The 22,036-nt window shown below is 43.1% G+C and overlaps 3 protein-coding genes across 4 annotated transcripts; all 3 read right to left on the bottom strand.

Annotated features, from left to right (window-relative positions):
- Nucleotides 1-539: 539 nt before the first annotated feature.
- Nucleotides 540-5,377, bottom strand: LOC147233577 (protein S100-B-like). 2 transcript variants are annotated; one of them, XM_086147522.1, is made up of 4 exons: nt 5,304-5,377; nt 1,924-1,994; nt 1,362-1,530; nt 540-846 (listed from the first exon to the last, which is right to left on the bottom strand). In XM_086147522.1, exons 3-4 carry the CDS (start codon nt 1,518-1,520, stop codon nt 700-702), a joined length of 306 nt encoding a protein of 101 aa, XP_086003648.1. In that variant the 5' UTR covers nt 1,521-1,530; nt 1,924-1,994; nt 5,304-5,377; the 3' UTR covers nt 540-699. The 2 variants fall into 2 exon arrangements, with proteins under 2 accessions (XP_086003648.1, XP_086003649.1); XM_086147523.1 differs by lacking the exon at nt 5,304-5,377 and having other exon boundaries at nt 1,924-2,046.
- A 4,077-nt stretch (nt 5,378-9,454) lies between these two features.
- On the bottom strand, nt 9,455-10,921 carry LOC147233576 (protein S100-B-like). The gene is made up of 3 exons (XM_086147521.1): nt 10,847-10,921; nt 10,284-10,452; nt 9,455-9,762 (listed from the first exon to the last, which is right to left on the bottom strand). Exons 2-3 carry the CDS (start codon nt 10,440-10,442, stop codon nt 9,616-9,618), a joined length of 306 nt encoding a protein of 101 aa, XP_086003647.1. The 5' UTR covers nt 10,443-10,452; nt 10,847-10,921; the 3' UTR covers nt 9,455-9,615.
- Nucleotides 10,922-19,207: 8,286 nt separating this feature from the next.
- On the bottom strand, nt 19,208-20,616 carry LOC147233575 (protein S100-B-like). The gene is made up of 3 exons (XM_086147520.1): nt 20,603-20,616; nt 20,037-20,205; nt 19,208-19,515 (listed from the first exon to the last, which is right to left on the bottom strand). The coding sequence occupies exons 2-3, from the start codon at nt 20,193-20,195 to the stop codon at nt 19,369-19,371; spliced, it is 306 nt and encodes a 101-aa protein (XP_086003646.1). The 5' UTR covers nt 20,196-20,205; nt 20,603-20,616; the 3' UTR covers nt 19,208-19,368.
- Between the last annotated feature and the right edge of the window lie 1,420 nt (nt 20,617-22,036).

The following is a 22,036-nucleotide window of genomic DNA, read 5'->3' as shown; positions in this document are numbered from 1 at the left end:
AAGGACTTGTGTCAGGGGGAGAGTACAGAGTGGGGCATCCCTTTGTCGTCACACGATGCGAATTTTAACACTACATGAGTTATCTATCTGAGATACACCCCTCTTTAAACTGCATATCTGCATAATAAAATGTTTACTGATTAGGCCACTGATTAGGACCAATGAAGTTCTGGCCAAACTTGCCTTCCAGACATGAGGGGTTTGACATGAATGTTGAGCCAGGAATACCTGGTAGCTAAAAAGAGAATTATTAGCAGGAGTGGGTAGCACTACCTGACTGTATTGGTGTAAATTGTGCTTAAATAGTGACATAAAAAAAAAGGAAGTTTGCCAATGTTCTATCTAACAAGTTAGCAGCGCTAGCAGCTTATTAGCGGAAGTGGGTAGCACTACCTGATTGTATTGGTGTAAATTGTGCTTAAATAGTGACAAAAAAAAAAGAAGTTTGCCAATGTCTTATCTAACTTGTTAGCAACTGCTAACTGACACACTCCCAAAGCTTACCAGCTTCCAAAAACATCTCAAGTGCCAATCATTTTTTTTAAAATACTTTATTTTCCACTTTTATGGTCATAAAACATTCTCAAAGCCATTTTGAAGTCTTGGCATTTCGGACGCTATAAAGAAGTGAAGGATGTCTGAAGCGAAGGTTGATTTCCATCCAAATGGCCACCGGGCTCCACCAGACTCGGTCTCTCCCTACTTGTCGTCGTACTTAAAGAACTCATGGCATAAGACAGTAAGGATGGCGATGAATGTCATGAACTCCTTGAAGTCACACTCGCTGTCACCGTTGGCGTCCAGACTTTCCATCAGGCCGTCCACCGCGGCCAGGTCTTGTACGTGCTGCGGGAGGAACAGGAGCTCGGGTTTAATAAGTTTGTTTATTTGTTTTGACTTCTACTTTCAGCGTTTGTGCTTATTCCACTTGCTGTGCTTCCATATCCTCTCATTTCCAACTTATTTTAACAGAGAAAATTTGCTGATTCCTAACCACTATTTGTCTTTTTTTTAAAATATAGCATTTAAAATTCCAAATGCTGCTAAGATGTGGTGGCTGACAAAACTTAAATGAAAAAAAAAAATTGAATTGAATTAAACAAATTTAGATTTTACTTTAATTCCAAAGTTTACCATGATGCCATAGTGGATTAAACTTGTGCATTAAGTTTACCTTTGTTCTTTCTTGATAAATCTTTTCTCCTTTTTTTAAACGTCAAAGTTTTTTTAAAAGTCAAAGCTTTTTAAAAAATAAAATTCCATATTTATTTTTCACACAGCAGCCTCAAACCTGCGTATTTTTTTAAGTGTTCTTTTTTCTGCAATAGGACCCAAACAAAATGAAATGAGGTTCATCTCACCCCCGTGAGGATCTTCATCTCGTTCCGAACGAGGTCCTTCAGCTCACACTTCTTCAGTTTGTATTTGTCTCCTTCTCGCTCGGAGTACTTTCGAAACACGGAGATGATGTTGTGAATCGAGTTCTCCAGGTCCGTCAATAGAATCGACTTTGTCGCCATTGTCGTTGGTCTGCGGACAAAACCGCAATTGAAGTCCAGCTGGGGAAGAACTCTCTAAAAATAAGCCCTTTTTTCCATACTTATAATATTCTCAGGTGTAGTTTTACACGGAATGAAACTCACATTTTGTTCCTTGTCAACAAATAAACATCTTTTTTAACCCTCGAATATAATTGTTTTTCGTCTTTGCAAAAAAATGTTTTTAATATCATTTCGTTGATTTCGAAAAAAATCGACACGCCAAAAGCCACACGCATTAAAGAAAACAAAATATCAGAAAAAAAAAATAGATGAATTCTCTCGTCAGAATTGTGTTTGTATTAAAGAGTAGAAAAGTGCAGCTTTAGGAGGATGAGGGTGGATCCTGTCTGCGCAGAGATGAGATGCAGAGAGCTGAACTTACCTCAGGCTGCAGGAGCTTCCAGGAGTGGCGGCTGATGCAGGACGCCGGAATTTATACACCTTGCGGTCGGCCTGCCTGTCAATCACACCGCCGGCCGATCAGACGCATCCGCCTCCCCTTCACTCCGAAAAGTGACATCGTTATTTTCTTTGGAAGCACTTCCGGTAGATCGGATGTCCTCAAATGGGGACAACAAGTTTGAACTTGGTTCGCGTTGAACTATTCAAGTGATTATTTTGTCCAAAACACCAACATCGGTCACGGGATGGATACGGGGTTCGGGGCTACGTTCCTCAGAAGGGCATTTCCTCGCTTCTGACTGGTAGAAAGCTTTCATACCAAACAGTGATGAGGTTCGGTATTCCGCCTGTCTCGTGTTCTTGTACGTGAAGGCGCGAGGAGCAAGAACTTTGCTGGTTTTGCGAGAACACCAACGTCATTTTGTTGGACGTTCTCGTCATCTGAGCAGGACCTTTTTCCGATGTGGTCTCAGAGGCCTTACGGTGATGGGACACTTTCAATCAAAGCGGTGAAGACACGCAAACGGCCGGGGATTCTTAGGAAGAGTTGCCTAAATGTATTGCATAGAAAACATTTGTCGTTGGAGGCGTCTTTAGCTGCAAGACAAACTGGCAAAGGCCCCATGGGGTGTGCCGCTAAAGAGGAGCGGCAGGAGGGGTTCGATCCCAGGATCGCTGCATCGTTTGGATGTTGGAACCCGTCCTAAAATGAGTGATCCGAGTTATCTGGAAACGGAAAGAAACGTCACGACCAGAAAGTCCTATGACCTTTCCCCCGCTTGATCCGAATCAGATACGCCATTTCTTTTCCTTATCCGTTGGTACCTGTACCGATGGCAGGGTAGAGGAACTTTTTGGTTTTTGTCTTCTCCAATCTTGGCTGTTGTACCGTGTTATCACAGGATTCATCTCTGATATCTCTCAAAAACTAGTATTACATTCTTACAATAAAAAAAAAATAAAAAAATTCTGAAGCGAACCAAGTCTATACTGATTTGAATATTGAATACAATAGTCGAGTTTACTTCCTAATAAGGACTTGTTTTACACACTCTTGGAATTCAGGCACTTGGGGTGTGTGATGTGTCAGCGGAAGAGTACAGAGTTGGGCATCCCTTTGTCGTCACTTGATGCGTTCCAACGGGCGAATTTTAACACTACGCGAGTTATCCATCTGCGACGTACCTCTCTTTATACTGCATTTCTGCATAATAAGATTTTATTTTAACAGCCATAAGCTAATTATTTGGGGGGATGGATTGATTCGGAGCATTACTGAAGGCCTAGGTCAGGAGTGCTCACATTTTTTCAGCATGCAAGCTACTTGTAAAATAACCAAGTCAAAATGATCTACCCACAACAAAAATGCAATACATTAATATGTACACGTACGTAAAACAGCTTGCCATATTTACATGACGTACGTGCAAATTCTCTCGCGATTTCGAGTTTCTCTAAAGCCCATAATGTTGACAAAACGCTCTGGAGCGACAAAAGCACCTTGCAGGGCCCAAAAGGCAGCGGAAGATGCTATCTATCGCAGATAAAGTTAAACTTCTGGACATGCTAAGGGAAGGTAAAAGCTATGCGGCTGTAGGTCGGCATTACGAAATTAATGAATCTTCCGTTTGTTCACTAAAGAAGTTCTGTATAATAATTGGAAAAAAAAAAAAAGGTTTCTACCTCACGGATTTTGCCTATTGAGGGTTCTCAATGGAACGTAACCTCCGCGAAAAACAAGGGTATTGTCACGGGCCGCAGGGCGGACTTGGGCAGGGAACCACACCTTCAAGGCTGAAATCAGGGTTTGAGCTCTTTTATTTAGGTATGCAGGGTGTCTCAGGCAGGTAGGAAGGGCCCCAGGCAGGGTTGCAGGAAGGGCCCCCAGACAGGGTTACAAGAAGGGCCCCACAATCCTTCAGCCCTGGGACCGCCAGTCGATCCTTCCTGATACCTTGTGAATTCCCCGGCCCCGAGCAGAGCGTGCCGCTGCTCTTTATGGGGCCGGGTAATTAGTGGCAGCTGACGCATATTGCCAATTTGATCCAGCCGTGTCAGAACCTGACAGGTTTACTGTACAACAAATTATTTAATAATTGATGAGCAATTATTTCCTAGAATCTACGTTTTGAACAGAACCCAAAAATAGCAGGTAAGAACTGAAAATTCTTGAGATTACCTGAACACTTACACAACATTATGCAGGAATAATGAAATACATAAATACAAAGTTAGCAGCTAATTGATTGGGAGCACTACTGTATGTGAAGGCTTCTACAGGCACGGCAAGGAGGGATGCTAGACACCAATGTCATTTGTTGGCCGTGCGGTGATGGAATACTTTCATTGAAGACACGCAAATGGCTGGGGATTCTTCGGAAAAGTTGCCTAAATGTATTGCAAAGAAAACATTTGTCGTTGGAGGCGTCTTAAGCTGCAAGACAAACTGGCAAAGGCCCAATGGGGTGTGCAGCTAAAGAGGAGCGGCAGGAGGAGTTCAATCCCAGCATCGCTGCATGGTTTCGATGCAGGGACGTGTCCTAAAATGCCCCGTCTGAGTTCTTTGGAAACGGTTGAAATGAATGTATGTACATATATGGTTCTGAAATGGCTATTTGGTCGAGTGGTCACTTCTGACTCCCGACTATTGGTACTTTGGATCTCCCGTGACTGAATTGCACTTCTTGTAAGTCGCTTGGGATAAAAGCGTCTGCCAAATGATTGTAATGTAATGTGATGATTTATAATGCTATTGTGAAACGGCTAAAAACTAGTATTACATTTCTGAAGCGAAATAAGTCTATACTGATTTGAATATTGAATACAATAGTCGAGTTTACTTCCTAATAAGGACTTGTTTTACACACTCTTGGAATTCGGGCACTTGGGGTGTGTGACGTGTCAGCGGAAGAGTACAGAGTTGGGCATCCCTTTGTCGTCACTTGATGCGTTCCAACGGGCGAATTTTAACACTACGCGAGTTATCCATCTGCGACGTACCTCTCTTTATACTGCATTTCTGCATAATAAGATTTTTTTTTTATAGCCATAAGCTAATTATTTGGGAGGGTGGATTGATTCGGAGCATTACTGAAGGCCTAGGTCAGGAGTGCTCACACTTTTTCAGCATGCGAGCTACTTGTAAAATAACCAAGTCAAAATGATCTAATAAAAACAAAAATGCAATACATTCTTTATAGTGCAATGCGTATTGATGGACCTTGCATAACCGAATGAGCCAATATCGCATAACACAAAATAAATAGGAACATTTCTTGTCATGACCCACGTTCACTGATGACTTGCACTGAAGTGAAGCAGCTGCTGACGACCAGCCTTAGTAACGATGACGTCACTCACCCGGAACGATGCTTCGGTCGCGACTTCCGCTTTTCAAGTATGAAGTATGTTGTGTGAAAAGTGACTGCTTTCCGGACAACTTAAATGTGAGTTCCTTCACCTTTTCTCTTTCTCATCTCGCTTTTCGCCGGGACGTCCGTGTCGTATTTTCCACGAAAATGCCGCTCCACATTACCCTTCTTTGGTATTGCGACGGTAGACCGGCAGATGAGGCTAACGCACTTGCGAAAACGTCATCGTCAAGAAAAAAAAGTCCTCCTCCCATTCCGTGAGAAAATGATAAGTTTTTATCATCTTACTTGGTCCAGCTCCCCCATTCATTTTATACCCTTTCTTAAGTTTAAAAGAAAAATCCGAGGGCTAAAAATCGGAGGTTACTTGTTGACTAGCTTGTTAGTTTTGTTGCGCTTCGCGCCAAAGATCTCATCTGATTGGCTGCCCCGTCCATCAATCAAGTGACGTGCTGGACGATAGCCTGACGTCTATTTTTTAATGTCATACGATCTACCAGTATTTACCTTTACGATCGACGTATCGAGCACCCCTGGCCGAGGTGTAAAATGCACGGCCCGCCACTGATTTTTAATGTTCTCCCACCGCCCTCGAAAAAAAAATCTGTCAAATACAGTGATCCCTCGCTATAACGCGGTTTTACTTTTCACGGTTTCGCTACTTCACGGATTAGCATCGTGCATTGTGTTCTGCATTCTGATTGGCTAAAAAGTCACTCCGCTTCTTCTCTACCTGTGCGTCAATAACGTTGCAGTTTAATATGTACACGTACGTAAAACAGCTTGACTAATTTACATGACGTACGTGCAAATTCTCTCGCGATTGCGAGTTTCTCTAAAGCCCGTAATGTTGACAAAATGCTCTGGAGCGACAAAAGGGCCCAAAAGGCAGCGGAAGATGCTATCTATCGCAGATAAAGTTAAACTTCTGGACATGCTAAGGGAAGGTAAAAGCTATGCGGCTGTAGGTTGGCATTACAGAATTAATGAATCTTCCGTTCGTTCACTAAAGAAGTATTGTATAATAATTGTAAAAAAAAAAAAGGTTTCTACCTCACGGATTTTGCCTATCACGGGTTCTCTATGGAATGTAACCTCTGCGAAAAACAAGGGTATACTGTACAACAAATTATTTAATAATTGATGAGCAATTATTTCCTAGAATCTACACTTTGGAAATAACCCAAAAATAGCAGGTAAGAACTGAAAATCCTTGAAATTACCTGAACACTTACACAACATTATGCAGGAATAATGAAATACATAAATACAAAGTTAGCAGCTAATTGATTGGGAGCACTACTGTATGTGAAGGCTTCTACAGGCACGGCAAGGAGGGATGCTAGACACCAATGTCATTTGTTGGCCGTGCGGAGATGGAATACTTTCAGTGAAGACACGCAAATGGCCGGGGATTCTTAGGAAGAGTTGCCTAAATGTATTGCATAGAGAACATTTGTCGTTGGAGGCGTCTTAAGCTGCAGGACAAACTGGCAAAGGCCCAATGGGGTGTGCAGCTAAAGAGGAGCGGCAGGAGGAGTTCAATCCCAGCATCGCTGCATGGTTTCGATGCAGGGACGTGTCCTAAAATGCCCCGTCTGAGTTCTTTGGAAACGGTTGAAATGAATGTATGTACATATATGGTTCTGAAATGGCTATTTGGTCGAGTGGTCACTTCTGACTCCCGACTATTGGTACTTTGGATCTCCCGTGACTGAATTGCACTTCTTGTAAGTCGCTTGGGATAAAAGCGTCTGCCAAATGATTGTAATGTAATGTGATGATTTATACTGCTATTGTGAAACGGCTAAAAACTAGTATTACATTTTGACCATACAACAAGAACATTTCTGAAGCTAACTAAGTCCATACTGATTTAGATATTGAATACAATGATTTAACAGCTTTTTTTTCGATATAGTTATTTGATGGCATCTGCATCTTCCGGGCTATCCGTCAAGCCTTCCTTGGCTTTATTGCACTGCTCTCCCCACGCATACATTTGTCATTATTTTGTTGCACAAATTTTTTTACCTGAGGGTGGATTGAGGGCGTGCGACAGTACAACATCCAACGGCTGGAAACCGTGAGAAAGATTTCATCCATGTAGAGCATGTAGGCTCTGCCACCAGTCAGAGCCTACATGGATGACCTCACAACGCTCACCACAACCAAGGCTTGCACAGTACGGCTAATAGGCAAGCTCCAAGACAACATCAAGCTGGCTCGCATGAAGATTAAGCCGAGCAAGTCCAGAAGCATTTCCATCGTGAAGGGGAAACTGTTAGACCACCGCTTCTACATTGGCGAGGAACCAATTCCATTGGTTTCCAATGGCCTGTGAAGAGCCAAGGTCGCTGGTATGATGCCTCCCTCAAGGACAAAAAGCAAATAGAGCAGCTCAGGAAGGAGGTTGCCAGCGGCCTGGAGAACATTGACAGAACCCTGCCTCCGGGCAAGCTAAAGCTCTGGTTCTTGCAGTATGGCCTACTCCCACGCCTCCTGTGGCCACTAACCCTCTATGAGGTTCCACTCTCAAAGGTAGAAAAGCTGGTCAACTCATATGCAAGGAAGTGGCTTGGCCTTCCCAGGTGCTTCAGCAGGATTGGGCTCTACAGCAAAGGGATGCTACACCTGCCCATTTCCAGTCTGGCAGAGGAGTACAAGTGTGCCAAAGTCAGATTGGAGATGATGCTATTGGATTCAAGCGACCCATTCATAGCCCAAGCACCCCCCATCCTGGCAACTGGGAGGAAGTGGACCCCGCTGACAGTCAAGGACCTCTCCAGGGCTGCTGAAAATGGGAGCCAGTGGCTGTGGCTGAAGAGAAGAGATCCAACGTGGGCCTTCAGGTGAGCTGATGGCATCTAGGGAGTGAACCTGGGACGCTGGGATTCACTGCTGAACCCTCTGGAGATGTCGTGGGCCAATCAGCGAAACATCCATGAAGGAGGGCGCTCACTTGACAACCCGAAGGATGCCATCGCTCACTTGAAACCCCACAGAGTCTCATTGGTGCCTTAGGCAGGATTTCATCAAGGGATACCAACATCTAGTCCTACACAACAGATTTGTCCATGAATACTTATTAAATAATTCCAAATGGTCTGTTCACTTCCTTTCATTGCTTTTCTCCTGGTTGTGCCGCTTCCAGACATTCATTTTCATACCGGTACCCCTGGCTCACAGGCTCCGAGGTGCACTGCAAATTGTATTGCTGGGAGCGCTCGGAGCCGAAGTGCAAGAATAAGAACGATTGAAGGCTATTTGAAAAAAGAAAGGAGGATGGACTTGATCAGAATTCGGTGAGCAAAATGCTGCTATTTTCCTAAATAATACTTCAAGTTTATAAGGTTATTATTGGTGTTTGTTCATGTGTCGTAGCTATTTGCTATAAAGGCATGGATTGTGGCTACTGTCCGTTTTTGTGGCTCCCGCCACAGGAGCGGACTTTTGTTGTGCCGGTGTGTTCAGATTTCATTCAGAGAAAAACGTCATAATGGTCAGGAACTGATCAAGCAAGAACGGTTTGTTCAAAGTCAGGAAATACACTTACGTGTCATTTTTTACTATCGCCTCAACTGTCGGGTTTATTTCCCAATAAGGACTTGTGTCAGGGGGAGAGTACAGAGTGGGGCATCCCTTTGTCGTCACACGATGCGAATTTTAACACTACATGAGTTATCTATCTGAGATACACCCCTCTTTAAACTGCATATCTGCATAATAAAATGTTTACTGATTAGGCCACTGATTAGGACCAATGAAGTTCTGGCCAAACTTGCCTTCCAGACATGAGGGGTTTGACATGAATGTTGAGCCAGGAATACCTGGTAGCTAAAAAGAGAATTATTAGCAGGAGTGGGTAGCACTACCTGACTGTATTGGTGTAAATTGTGCTTAAATAGTGACATAAAAAAAAAGGAAGTTTGCCAATGTTCTATCTAACAAGTTAGCAGCGCTAGCAGCTTATTAGCGGAAGTGGGTAGCACTACCTGATTGTATTGGTGTAAATTGTGCTTAAATAGTGACAAAAACAAAAGAAGTTTGCCAATGTCTTATCTAACTTGTTAGCAACTGCTAACTGACACACTCCCAAAGCTTACCAGCTTCCAAAAACATCTCAAGTGCCAATCATTTTTTTTAAAATACTTTATTTTCCACTTTTATGGTCATAAAACATTCTCAAAGCCATTTTGAAGTCTTGGCATTTCGGACGCTATAAAGAAGTGAAGGATGTCTGAAGCGAAGGTTGATTTCCATCCAAATGGCCACCGGGCTCCACCAGACTCGGTCTCTCCCTACTTGTCGTCGTACTTAAAGAACTCATGGCATAAGACAGTAAGGATGGCGATGAATGTCATGAACTCCTTGAAGTCACACTCGCCGTCACCGTTGGCGTCCAGATTTTTAATCAGGCCGTCCACCACGGCCGGGTCTTGTACGTGCTGCGGGAGGAACAGGAGCTCGGGTTTAATAAGTTTGTTTATTTGTTTTGACTTCTACTTTCAGCGTTTGTGCTTATTCCACTTGCTGTGCTTCCATATCCTCTCATTTCCAACTTATTTTAACAGAGAAAATTTGCTGATTCCTAACCACTATTTGTCTTTTTTTTAAAATATAGCATTTAAATATACAATTCCAAATGCTGCTAAGATGTGGTGGCTGACAAAACTTAAATGAAAAAAAAAAATTGAATTGAATTAAACAAATTTAGATTTTACTTTAAATCCAAAGTTTACCATGATGCCATAGTGGATTAAACTTGTGCATTAAGTTTACCTTTGTTCTTTCTTGATAAATCTTTTCTCCTTTTTTTAAACGTCAAAGTTTTTTTAAAAGTCAAAGCTTTTTAAAAAATAAAATTCCATATTTATTTTTCACACAGCAGCCTCAAACCTGCGTATTTTTTTAAGTGTTCTTTTTTCTGCAATAGGACCCAAACAAAATGAAATGAGGTTCATCTCACCCCCGTGAGGATCTTCATCTCGTTCCGAACGAGGTCCTTCAGCTCACACTTCTTCAGTTTGTATTTGTCTCCTTCTCGCTCGGAGTACTTTCGAAACACGGAGATGATGTTGTGAATCGAGTTCTCCAGGTCCGTCAATAGAATCGACTTTGTCGCCATTGTCGTTGGTCTGCGGACAAAACCGCAATTGAAGTCCAGCTGGGGAAGAACTCTCTAAAAATAAGCCCTTTTTTTCCATACTTATAATATTCTCAGGTGTAGTTTTACACGGAATGAAACTCACATTTTGTTCCTTGTCAACAAATAAACATCTTTTTTAACCCTCGAATATAATTGTTTTTCGTCTTTGCAAAAAAATGTTTTTAATATCATTTCGTTGATTTCGAAAAAAATCGACACGCCAAAAGCCACACGCATTAAAGAAAACAAAATATCAGAAAAAAAAAATAGATGAATTCTCTCGTCAGAATTGTGTTTGTATTAAAGAGTAGAAAAGTGCAGCTTTAGGAGGATGAGGGTGGATCCTGTCTGCGCAGAGATGAGATGCAGAGAGCTGAACTTACCTCAGGCTGCAGGAGCTTCCAGGAGTGGCGGCTGATGCAGGACGCCGGAATTTATACACCTTGCGGTCGGCCTGCCTGTCAATCACACCGCCGGCCGATCAGACGCATCCGCCTCCCCTTCACTCCGAAAAGTGACATCGTTATTTTCTTTGGAAGCACTTCCGGTAGATCGGATGTCCTCAAATGGGGACAACAAGTTTGAACTTGGTTCGCGTTGAACTATTCAAGTGATTATTTTGTCCAAAACACCAACATCGGTCACGGGATGGATACGGGGTTCGGGGCTACGTTCCTCAGAAGGGCATTTCCTCGCTTCTGACTGGTAGAAAGCTCTCATACCAAACAGTGATGAGGTTCGGTATTCCGCCTGTCTCGTGTTCTTGTACGTGAAGGCGCGAGGAGCAAGAACTTTGCTGGTTTTGCGAGAACACCAACGTCATTTTGTTGGACGTTCTCGTCATCTGAGCAGGACCTTTTTCCGATGTGGTCTCAGAGGCCTTACGGTGATGGGACAGTTTCAATCGAAGCGGTGAAGACACGCAAACGGCCGGGGATTCTTAGGAAGAGTTGCCTAAATGTATTGCATAGAAAACATTTGTCGTCGGAGGCGTCATAAGCTGCAAGACAAACTGGCAAAGGCCCCATGGGGTGTGCCGCTAAAGAGGAGCGGCAGGAGGGGTTCGATCCCAGGATCGCTGCATCGTTCGGATGTTGGAACCCGTCCTAAGATGAGCGATCCGAGTTATCTGGAAACGGAAAGAAACGTCACGACCGGAAAGTCCTATGACCTTTCCCCCGCTTGATCCGAATCAGATACGCCATTTCTTTTCCTTATCCGTTGCTACCTGTACCGATGGCAGGGTAGAGGAACTTTTTGGTTTTTGTCTTCTCCAATCTTGGCTGTTGTACCGTGTTATCACAGGATTCATCTCTGATATCTCTCAAAAACTAGTATTACATTCTTACAATAAAAAAAAAAAAAAAAAATTCTGAAGCGAACCAAGTCTATACTGATTTGAATATTGAATACAACGGTCGAGTTTACTTCCTAATAAGGACTTGTTTTACACACTCTTGGAATTCAGGCACTTGGGGTGTGTGATGTGTCAGCAAAGAGTACAGAGTTGGGCATCCCTTTGTCGTCACTTGATGCGTTCCAACGGGCGAATTTTAACACTACGCGAGTTATCCATCTGCGACGTACCTCTCTTTATACTGCATTTCTGCATAATAAGATTTTATTTTAACAGCCATAAGCTAATTATTTGGGGGGATGGATTGATTCGGAGCATTACTGAAGGCCTAGGTCAGGAGTGCTCACATTTTTTCAGCATGCGAGCTACTTGTAAAATAACCAAGTCAAAATGATCTACCCACAACAAAAATGCAATACATTAATATGTACACGTACGTAAAACAGCTTGCCATATTTACATGACGTACGTGCAAATTCTCTTGCGATTTCGAGTTTCTCTAAAGCCCATAATGTTGACAAAACGCTCTGGAGCGACAAAAGCACCTTGCAGGGCCCAAAAGGCAGCGGAAGATGCTATCTATCGCAGATAAAGTTAAACTTCTGGACATGCTAAGGGAAGGTAAAAGCTATGCGGCTGTAGGTCGGCATTACGAAATTAATGAATCTTCCGTTTGTTCACTAAAGAAGTTCTGTATAATAATTGGAAAAAAAAATAAAGGTTTCTACCTCACGGATTTTGCCTATTGAGGGTTCTCAATGGAACGTAACCTCCGCGAAAAACAAGGGTATTGTCACGGGCCGCAGGGCGGACTTGGGCAGGGAACCACACCTTCAAGGCTGAAATCAGGGTTTGAGCTCTTTTATTTAGGTATGCAGGGTGTCTCAGGCAGGTAGGAAGGGCCCCAGGCAGGGTTGCAGGAAGGGCCCCAGACAGGGTTACAAGAAGGGCCCCACAATCCTTCAGCCCTGGGACCGCCAGTCGATCCTTCCTGATACCTTGTGAATTCCCCGGCCCCGAGCAGAGCGTGCCGCTGCTCTTTATGGGGCCGGGTAATTAGTGGCAGCTGACGCATATTGCCAATTTGATCCAGCCGTGTCAGAACCTGACAGGTTTACTGTACAACAAATTATTTATTTTGGACAATAAACTGGACTGGACTATCAACACCAACGCCAGCTTCAAGAAGGGTCAGAGCCGCCTGTTCTTCCTCAGGAGGCTCAGATCTTTCAACGTCTGCAGGACCATGCTGCAGATGTTCTACCACTCGGTGGTGTCCAGCGTCATCTTCTACGCTGTTGTGTGCTGGGGCAGCAGGCTCAAGACAGCTGATGCGAACAGACTCAACAAGCTCATCAGGAGAGCTGGGTCTGTCCTGGGCGTGGAGCTGGAGTCTGTGGTGCAGGTGTCAGAGAGGAGGATGCTGAAGAAGCTCCTCAGCATCATGGACAACATCCATCACCCCCTGCATGCCACACTGACGTCCTGTAAGAGCTCTTTCAGCCGTAGACTGATACCACCGAGGAGCTCCACTGAACGCCACAGGAGGTCTTTCCTCCCCGAGGCGATCAGACTTTTTAATTCCTCTCCATTCAGCCGCCGGCAACCATAACAACCTATCTTTAACTTAAAAACAAACAAAATGTGCAATATCTCATTTCTGTGCAATATTCGGAACTGTGCATTATTTCATCTCATAACAGCTACACTGTGCAATATTTCATCTCATCTCATAACTGCTACATTATAATGTTAAGACACATAGGTTTATCACTGCTAACTAAGACACTTTATAGTTTCACTGAAACACTTTATAGTTTATAGTTTATTTTTATTTCTAATTCTGCCTTTCTTTTATTATTTATTACTGTTTTATATTCTGTAACTCTGGCACTGCAATTTCCTTCGGGATTAATAAAGTTGTTCTTATTCTTATTCTTATTCTTAATAATTGATGAGCAATTATTTCCTAGAATCTACGTTTTGAACAGAACCCAAAAATAGCAGGTAAGAACTGAAAATTCTTGAGATTACCTGAACACTTACACAACATTATGCAGGAATAATGAAATACATAAATACAAAGTTAGCAGCTAATTGATTGGGAGCACTACTGTATGTGAAGGCTTCTACAGGCACGGCAAGGAGGGATGCTAGAACACCAATGTCATTTGTTGGCCGTGCGGTGATGGAATACTTTCATTGAAGACACGCAAATGGCCGGGGATTCTTAGGAAAAGTTGCCTAAATGTATTGCAAAGAAAACATTTGTCGTTGGAGGCGTCTTAAGCTGCAAGACAAACTGGCAAAGGCCCAATGGGGTGTGCCGCTAAAGAGGAGCGGCAGGAGGAGTTCAATCCCAGCATCGCTGCATGGTTTCGATGCAGGGACGTGTCCTAAAATGCCCCGTCTGAGTTCTCTGGAAACGGTTGAAATGAATGTATGTACATATATGGTTCTGAAATGGCTATTTGGTCGAGTGGTCACTTCCGACTCCCGACTATTGGTACTTTGGATCTTCCGTGACTGAATTGCACTTCTTGTAGGTCACTTTGGAAAAAAGCGTCTGCCAAATGATTGTAATGTAATGTGATGATTTATAATGCTATTGTGAAACGGCTAAAAACTAGTATTACATTTCTGAAGCGAAATAAGTCTATACTGATTTGAATATTGAATACAATAGTCGAGTTTACTTCCTAATAAGGACTTGTTTTACACACTCTTGGAATTCGGGCACTTGGGGTGTGTGACGTGTCAGCGGAAGAGTACAGAGTTGGGCATCCCTTTGTCGTCACTTGATGCGTTCCAACGGGCGAATTTTAACACTACGCGAGTTATCCATCTGCGACGTACCTCTCTTTATACTGCATTTCTGCATAATAAGATTTTTTTTTTATAGCCATAAGCTAATTATTTGGGGGGGTGGATTGATTCGGAGCATTACTGAAGGCCTAGGTCAGGAGTGCTCACACTTTTTCAGCATGCGAGCTACTTGTAAAATAACCAAGTCAAAATGATCTAATAAAAACAAAAATGCAATACATTCTTTATAGTGCAATGCGTATTGATGGACCTTGCATAACCGAATGAGCCAATATCGCATAACACAAAATAAATAGGAACATTTCTTGTCATGACCCACGTTCACTGATGACTTGCACTGAAGTGAAGCAGCTGCTGACGACCAGCCTTAGTAACGATGACGTCACTCACCCGGAACGATGCTTCGGTCGCGACTTCCGCTTTTCAAGTATGAAGTATGTTGTGTGAAAAGTGACTGCTTTCCGGACAACTTAAATGTGAGTTCCTTCACCTTTTCTCTTTCTCATCTCGCTTTTCGCCGGGACGTCCGTGTCGTATTTTCCACGAAAATGCCGCTCCACATTACCCTTCTTTGGTATTGCGACGGTAGACCGGCAGATGAGGCCAACGCACTTGCGAAAACGTCATCGTCAAGAAAGAAAAGTCCTCCTCCCATTCCGTGAGAAAATTATAAGTTTTTATCTTCTTACTTGGTCCACTCATTTTATACCCTTTCTTAAGTTTAAAAGAAAAATCCAAGGGCTGAAAATCGGAGGTAACTTGTTGACTAGCTTGTTAGTTTTGTTGCGCTTCGCGCCGAAGATCTCATCTGATTGGCTGCCCCGTCCATCAATCAAGTGACGTGCTGGACGATAGCCTGACGTCTATTTTTTAATGTCATACGATCTACCAGTATTTACCTTTACGATCGACGTATCGAGCACCCCTGGCCGAGGTGTAAAATGCACGGCCCGCCACTGATTTTTAATGTTCTCCCACCGCCCTCAAAAAAAAAAAAAAAATTCTGTCAATCACAGTGATCCCTCGCTATAACGCGGTTTTACGTTTCACGGTTTCGCTACTTCACGGATTTGCATCGTGCATTGTGTTCTGCATTCTGATTGGCTAAAAAGTCACTCCGCTTCTTCTCTACCTGTGCGTCAATAACGTTGCAGTTTAATATGTTCACGTACGTAAAACAGCTTGACAAATTTACATGACGTACGTGCAAATTCTCTTTCAATTTCCAGTTTCTCTAAAACCCATAATGTTGACAAAACGCTCTGGACCGACAAAAGCACCTTGCAGGGCCCAAAAAGCAGCGGAAGATGCTATCTATCGCAGATAAAGTTAAACTTCTGGACATGCTCAGGGAAGGTAAAAGCTATGCGGCTGTAGGTCGGCATTACGAAATTAATGAATCTTCCATTCGTTCACTAAAGAAGTATTGTATAATAATTGTAAAAAAAAATTAAAGGTTTCTACCTCATGGATTTTGCCTATCACGGGTTCTTTTTGGAACGTAACCCCCATGAAAAACAAGGGTATACTGTACAACAAATTATTCAATAATTGATGAGCAATTATTTCCTAGAATCTACACTTTGAAAATAACCCAAAAATAGCAGGAAAGAACTGAAAATCCTTGAAATTACCTGAACACTTACACAACATTATGCAGGAATAATGAAATACATAAATACAAAGTTAGCAGCTAATTGATTGGGAGCACTCCTGTATGTGAAGGCTTCTACAGGCACGGCAAGGAGGGATGCTAGACACCAATGTCATTTGTTGGCCGTGCGGTGATGGAATACTTTCAGTGAAGACACGCAAATGGCCGAGGATTCTTAGGAAGAGTTGCCTAAATGTATTGCATAGAGAACATTTGTCGTTGGAGGCGTCTTAAGCTGCAGGACAAACTGGCAAAGGCCCAATGGGGTGTGCAGCTAAAGAGGAGCGGCAGGAGGAGTTCAATCCCAGCATCGCTGCATGGTTTCGATGCAGGGACGTGTCCTAAAATGCCCCGTCTGAGTTCTTTGGAAACGGTTGAAATGAATGTATGTACATATATGGTTCTGAAATGGCTATTTGGTCGAGTGGTCCCTTCTGACTCCCGACTATTGGTACTTTGGATCTCCCGTGACTGAATTGCACTTCTTGTAAGTCGCTTGGGATAAAAGCGTCTGCCAAATGATTGTAATGTAATGTGATGATTTATACTGCCATTGTGAAACGGCTAAAAACTAGTATTACATTTTGACCATACAACAAGAACATTTCTGAAGCTAACTAAGTCCATACTGATTTAGATATTGAATACAATGATTTAACAGCTTTTTTTTCGATATAGTTATTTGATGGCATCTGCATCTTCCGGGCTATCCGTCAAGCCTTCCTTGGCTTTATTGCACTGCTCTCCCCACGCATACATTTGTCATTATTTTGTTGCACGCATTTTTTTACCTGAGGGTGAATTGAGGGCGTGCGACAGTACAACATCCAACGGCTGGAAACCGTGAGAAAGATTTCATCCATGTAGAACATGTAGGCTCTGCCACCAGTCAGGGCCTACATGGATGACCTCACAACACTCACCACAACCAAGGCTTGCACAGTACGGCTAATAGGCAAGCTCCAAGACAACATCAAGCTGGCTCGCATGAAGATTAAGCCGAGCAAGTCCAGAAGCATTTCCATCGTGAAGGGGAAACTGTTAGACCACCGCTTCTACATTGGCGAGGAACCAATTCCAATGGTTTCCAATGGCCTGTGAAGAGCCAAGGTCGCTGGTATGATGCCTCCCTCAAGGACAAAAAGCAAATAGAGCAGCTCAGGAAGGAGGTTGCCAGCGGCCTGGAGAACATTGACAGAACCCTGCCTCCGGGCAAGCTAAAGCTCTGGTTCTTGCAGTATGGCCTACTCCCACGCCTCCTGTGGCCACTAACCCTCTATGAGGTTCCACTCTCAAAGGTAGAAAAGCTGGAGAGAGTGGGTCAACTCATATGCAAGGAAGTGGCTTGGCCTTCCCAGGTGCTTCAGCAGGATTGGGCTCTACAGCAAAGGGATGCTACACCTGCCCATTTCCAGTCTGGCAGAGGAGTACAAGTGTGCCAAAGTCAGATTGGAGATGATGCTATTGGATTCAAGCGACCCATTCATAGCCCAAGCACCCCCCATCCTGGCAACTGGGAGGAAGTGGACCCCGCTGACAGTCAAGGACCTCTCCAGGGCTGCTGAAAATGGGAGCCAGTGGCTGTGGCTGAAGAGAAGAGATCCAACGTGGGCCTTCAGGTGAGCTGATGGCATCTAGGGAGTGAACCTGGGACGCTGGGATTCACTGCTGAACCCTCTGGAGATGTCGTGGGCCAATCAGCGAAACATCCATGAAGGAGGGCGCTCACTTGACAACCCGAAGGATGCCATCGCTCACTTGAAACCCCACAGAGTCTCATTGGTGCCTTAGGCAGGATTTCATCAAGGGATACCAACATCTAGTCCTACACAACAGATTTGTCCATGAATACTTATTAAATAATTCCAAATGGTCTGTTCACTTCCTTTCATTGCTTTTCTCCTGGTTGTGCCGCTTCCAGACATTCATTTTCATACCGGTACCCCTGGCTCACAGGCTCCGAGGTGCACTGCAAATTGTATTGCTGGGAGCGCTCGGAGCCGAAGCGCAAGAATAAGAACGATTGAAGGCTATTTGAAAAAAGAAAGGAGGATGGACTTGATCAGAATTGGGTGAGCAAAATGCTGCTATTTTCCTAAATAATACTTCAAGTTTGTAAGGTTATTATTGGTGTTTGTTCATGTGTCGTAGCTATTTGCTATAAAGGCATGGATTGTGGCTACTGTCCGTTTTTGTGGCTCCCGCCACGGGAGCGGACTTTTGTTGTGCCGGTGTGTTCAGATTTCATTCAGAGAAAAACGTCATAATGGTCAGGAACTGATCAAGCAAGAACGGTTTGTTCAAAGTCAGGAAATACACTTACGTGTCATTTTTTACTATCGCCTCAACTGTCGGGTTTATTTCCCAATAAGGACTTGTGTCAGGGGGAGAGTACAGAGTGGGGCATCCCTTTGTCGTCACACGATGCGAATTTTAACACTACATGAGTTATCTATCTGAGATACACCCCTCTTTAAACTGCATATCTGCATAATAAAATGTTTACTGATTAGGCCACTGATTAGGACCAATGAAGTTCTGGCCAAACTTGCCTTCCAGACATGAGGGGTTTGACATGAATGTTGAGCCAGGAATACCTGGTAGCTAAAAAGAGAATTATTAGCAGGAGTGGGTAGCACTACCTGACTGTATTGGTGTAAATTGTGCTTAAATAGTGACATAAAAAAAAAGGAAGTTTGCCAATGTTCTATCTAACAAGTTAGCAGCGCTAGCAGCTTATTAGCGGAAGTGGGTAGCACTACCTGATTGTATTGGTGTAAATTGTGCTTAAATAGTGACAAAAAAAAAAGAAGTTTGCCAATGTCTTATCTAACTTGTTAGCAACTGCTAACTGACACACTCCCAAAGCTTACCAGCTTCCAAAAACATCTCAAGTGCCAATCATTTTTTTTAAAATACTTTATTTTCCACTTTTATGGTCATAAAACATTCTCAAAGCCATTTTGAAGTCTTGGCATTTCGGACGCTATAAAGAAGTGAAGGATGTCTGAAGCGAAGGTTGATTTCCATCCAAATGGCCACCGGGCTCCACCAGACTCGGTCTCTCCCTACTTGTCGTCGTACTTAAAGAACTCATGGCATAAGACAGTAAGGATGGCGATGAATGTCATGAACTCCTTGAAGTCACACTCGCTGTCACCGTTGGCGTCCAGACTTTCCATCAGGCCGTCCACCGCGGCCAGGTCTTGTACGTGCTGCGGGAGGAACAGGAGCTCGGGTTTAATAAGTTTGTTTATTTGTTTTGACTTCTACTTTCAGCGTTTGTGCTTATTCCACTTGCTGTGCTTCCATATCCTCTCATTTCCAACTTATTTTAACAGAGAAAATTTGCTGATTCCTAACCACTATTTGTCTTTTTTTTAAAATATAGCATTTAAATATACAATTCCAAATGCTGCTAAGATGTGGTGGCTGACAAAACTTAAATGAAAAAAAAAAATTGAATTGAATTAAACAAATTTAGATTTTACTTTAAATCCAAAGTTTACCATGATGCCATAGTGGATTAAACTTGTGCATTAAGTTTACCTTTGTTCTTTCTTGATAAATCTTTTCTCCTTTTTTTAAACGTCAAAGTTTTTTTAAAAGTCAAAGCTTTTTAAAAAATAAAATTCCATATTTATTTTTCACACAGCAGCCTCAAACCTGCGTATTTTTTTAAGTGTTCTTTTTTCTGCAATAGGACCCAAACAAAATGAAATGAGGTTCATCTCACCCCCGTGAGGATCTTCATCTCGTTCCGAACGAGGTCCTTCAGCTCACACTTCTTCAGTTTGTATTTGTCTCCTTCTCGCTCGGAGTACTTTCGAAACACGGAGATGATGTTGTGAATCGAGTTCTCCAGGTCCGTCAATAGAATCGACTTTGTCGCCATTGTCGTTGGTCTGCGGACAAAACCGCAATTGAAGTCCAGCTGGGGAAGAACTCTCTAAAAATAAGCCCTTTTTTCCATACTTATAATATTCTCAGGTGTAGTTTTACACGGAATGAAACTCACATTTTGTTCCTTGTCAAAAAAATAAACATCTTTTTTAACCCTCGAATATAATTGTTTTTCGTCTTTGCAAAAAAATAATGTTTTTAATATCATTTCGTTGATTTCGAAAAAAATCGACACGCCAAAAGCCACACGCATTAAAGAAAACAAAATATCAGAAAAAAAAAATAGATGAATTCTCTCGTCAGAATTGTGTTTGTATTAAAGAGTAGAAAAGTGCAGCTTTAGGAGGATGAGGGTGGATCCTGTCTGCGCAGAGATGAGATGCAGAGAGCTGAACTTACCTCAGGCTGCAGGAGCTTCCAGGAGTGGCGGCTGATGCAGGACGCCGGAATTTATACACCTTGTGGTCGGCCTGCCTGTCAATCACACCGCCGGCCGATCAGACGCATCCGCCTCCCCTTCACTCCGAAAAGTGACATCGTTATTTTCTTTGGAAGCACTTCCGGTAGATCGGATGTCCTCAAATGGGGACAACAAGTTTGAACTTGGTTCGCGTTGAACTATTCAAGTGATTATTTTGTCCAAAACACCAACATCGGTCACGGGATGGATACGGGGTTCGGGGCTACGTTCCTCAGAAGGGCATTTCCTCGCTTCTGACTGGTAGAAAGCTTTCATACCAAACAGTGATGAGGTTCGGTATTCCGCCTGTCTCGTGTTCTTGTACGTGAAGGCGCGAGGAGCAAGAACTTTGCTGGTTTTGCGAGAACACCAACGTCATTTTGTTGGACGTTCTCGTCATCTGAGCAGGACCTTTTTCCGATGTGGTCTCAGAGGCCTTACGGTGATGGGACAGTTTCAATCAAAGCGGTGAAGACACGCAAACGGCCGGGGATTCTTAGGAAGAGTTGCCTAAATGTATTGCATAGAAAACATTTGTCGTCGGAGGCGTCATAAGCTGCAAGACAAACTGGCAAAGGCCCCATGGGGTGTGCCGCTAAAGAGGAGCGGCAGGAGGGGTTCGATCCCAGGATCGCTGCATCGTTCGGATGTTGGAACCCGTCCTAAAATGAGCGATCCGAGTTATCTGGAAACGGAAAGAAACGTCACGACCGGAAAGTCCTATGACCTTTCCCCCGCTTGATCCGAATCAGATACGCCATTTCTTTTCCTTATCCGTTGCTACCTGTACCGATGGCAGGGTAGAGGAACTTTTTGGTTTTTGTCTTCTCCAATCTTGGCTGTTGTACCGTGTTATCACAGGATTCATCTCTGATATCTCTCAAAAACTAGTATTACATTCTTACAATAAAAAAAAAAAAAAAAAAAATTCTGACGCGAACCAAGTCTATACTGATTTGAATATTGAATACAATAGTCGAGTTTACTTCCTAATAAGGACTTGTTTTACACACTCGTGGAATTTGGGCCCTTGGGGTGTGTGATGTGTCAGCAAAGAGTACAGAGTTGGGCATCCCTTTGTCGTCACTTGATGCGTTCTAACGGGCGAATTTTAACACTCCGCGAGGTATCTATTTTCGATGTACCTCTCTTTAAACTGCATTTCTGCATAATAAAATGGTTTTTTTTCATAGCCATAAGCTAATTATTTGGGGGGGTGGATTGATTCGGAGCATTACTGAAGGCCTAGGTCAGGAGTGCTCACATTTTTTCAGCATGCGAGCTACTTGTAAAATAACCAAGTCAAAATGATCTACCCACAACAAAAATGCAATACATTAATATGTACACGTACGTAAAACAGCTTGCCATAT

This window comes from Fistularia commersonii, chromosome 6 (assembly GCF_037954325.1).
Source record: "Fistularia commersonii isolate RoL2024-O1a breed Wild chromosome 6, RoL_Fcom_v1.0, whole genome shotgun sequence".
NCBI classification, from domain to species: Eukaryota; Metazoa; Chordata; class Actinopteri; order Syngnathiformes; family Fistulariidae; genus Fistularia; species Fistularia commersonii.
Note: the sequence above shows the minus strand (reverse complement) of the source record. Positions and strands in the feature narration are given on the sequence as shown.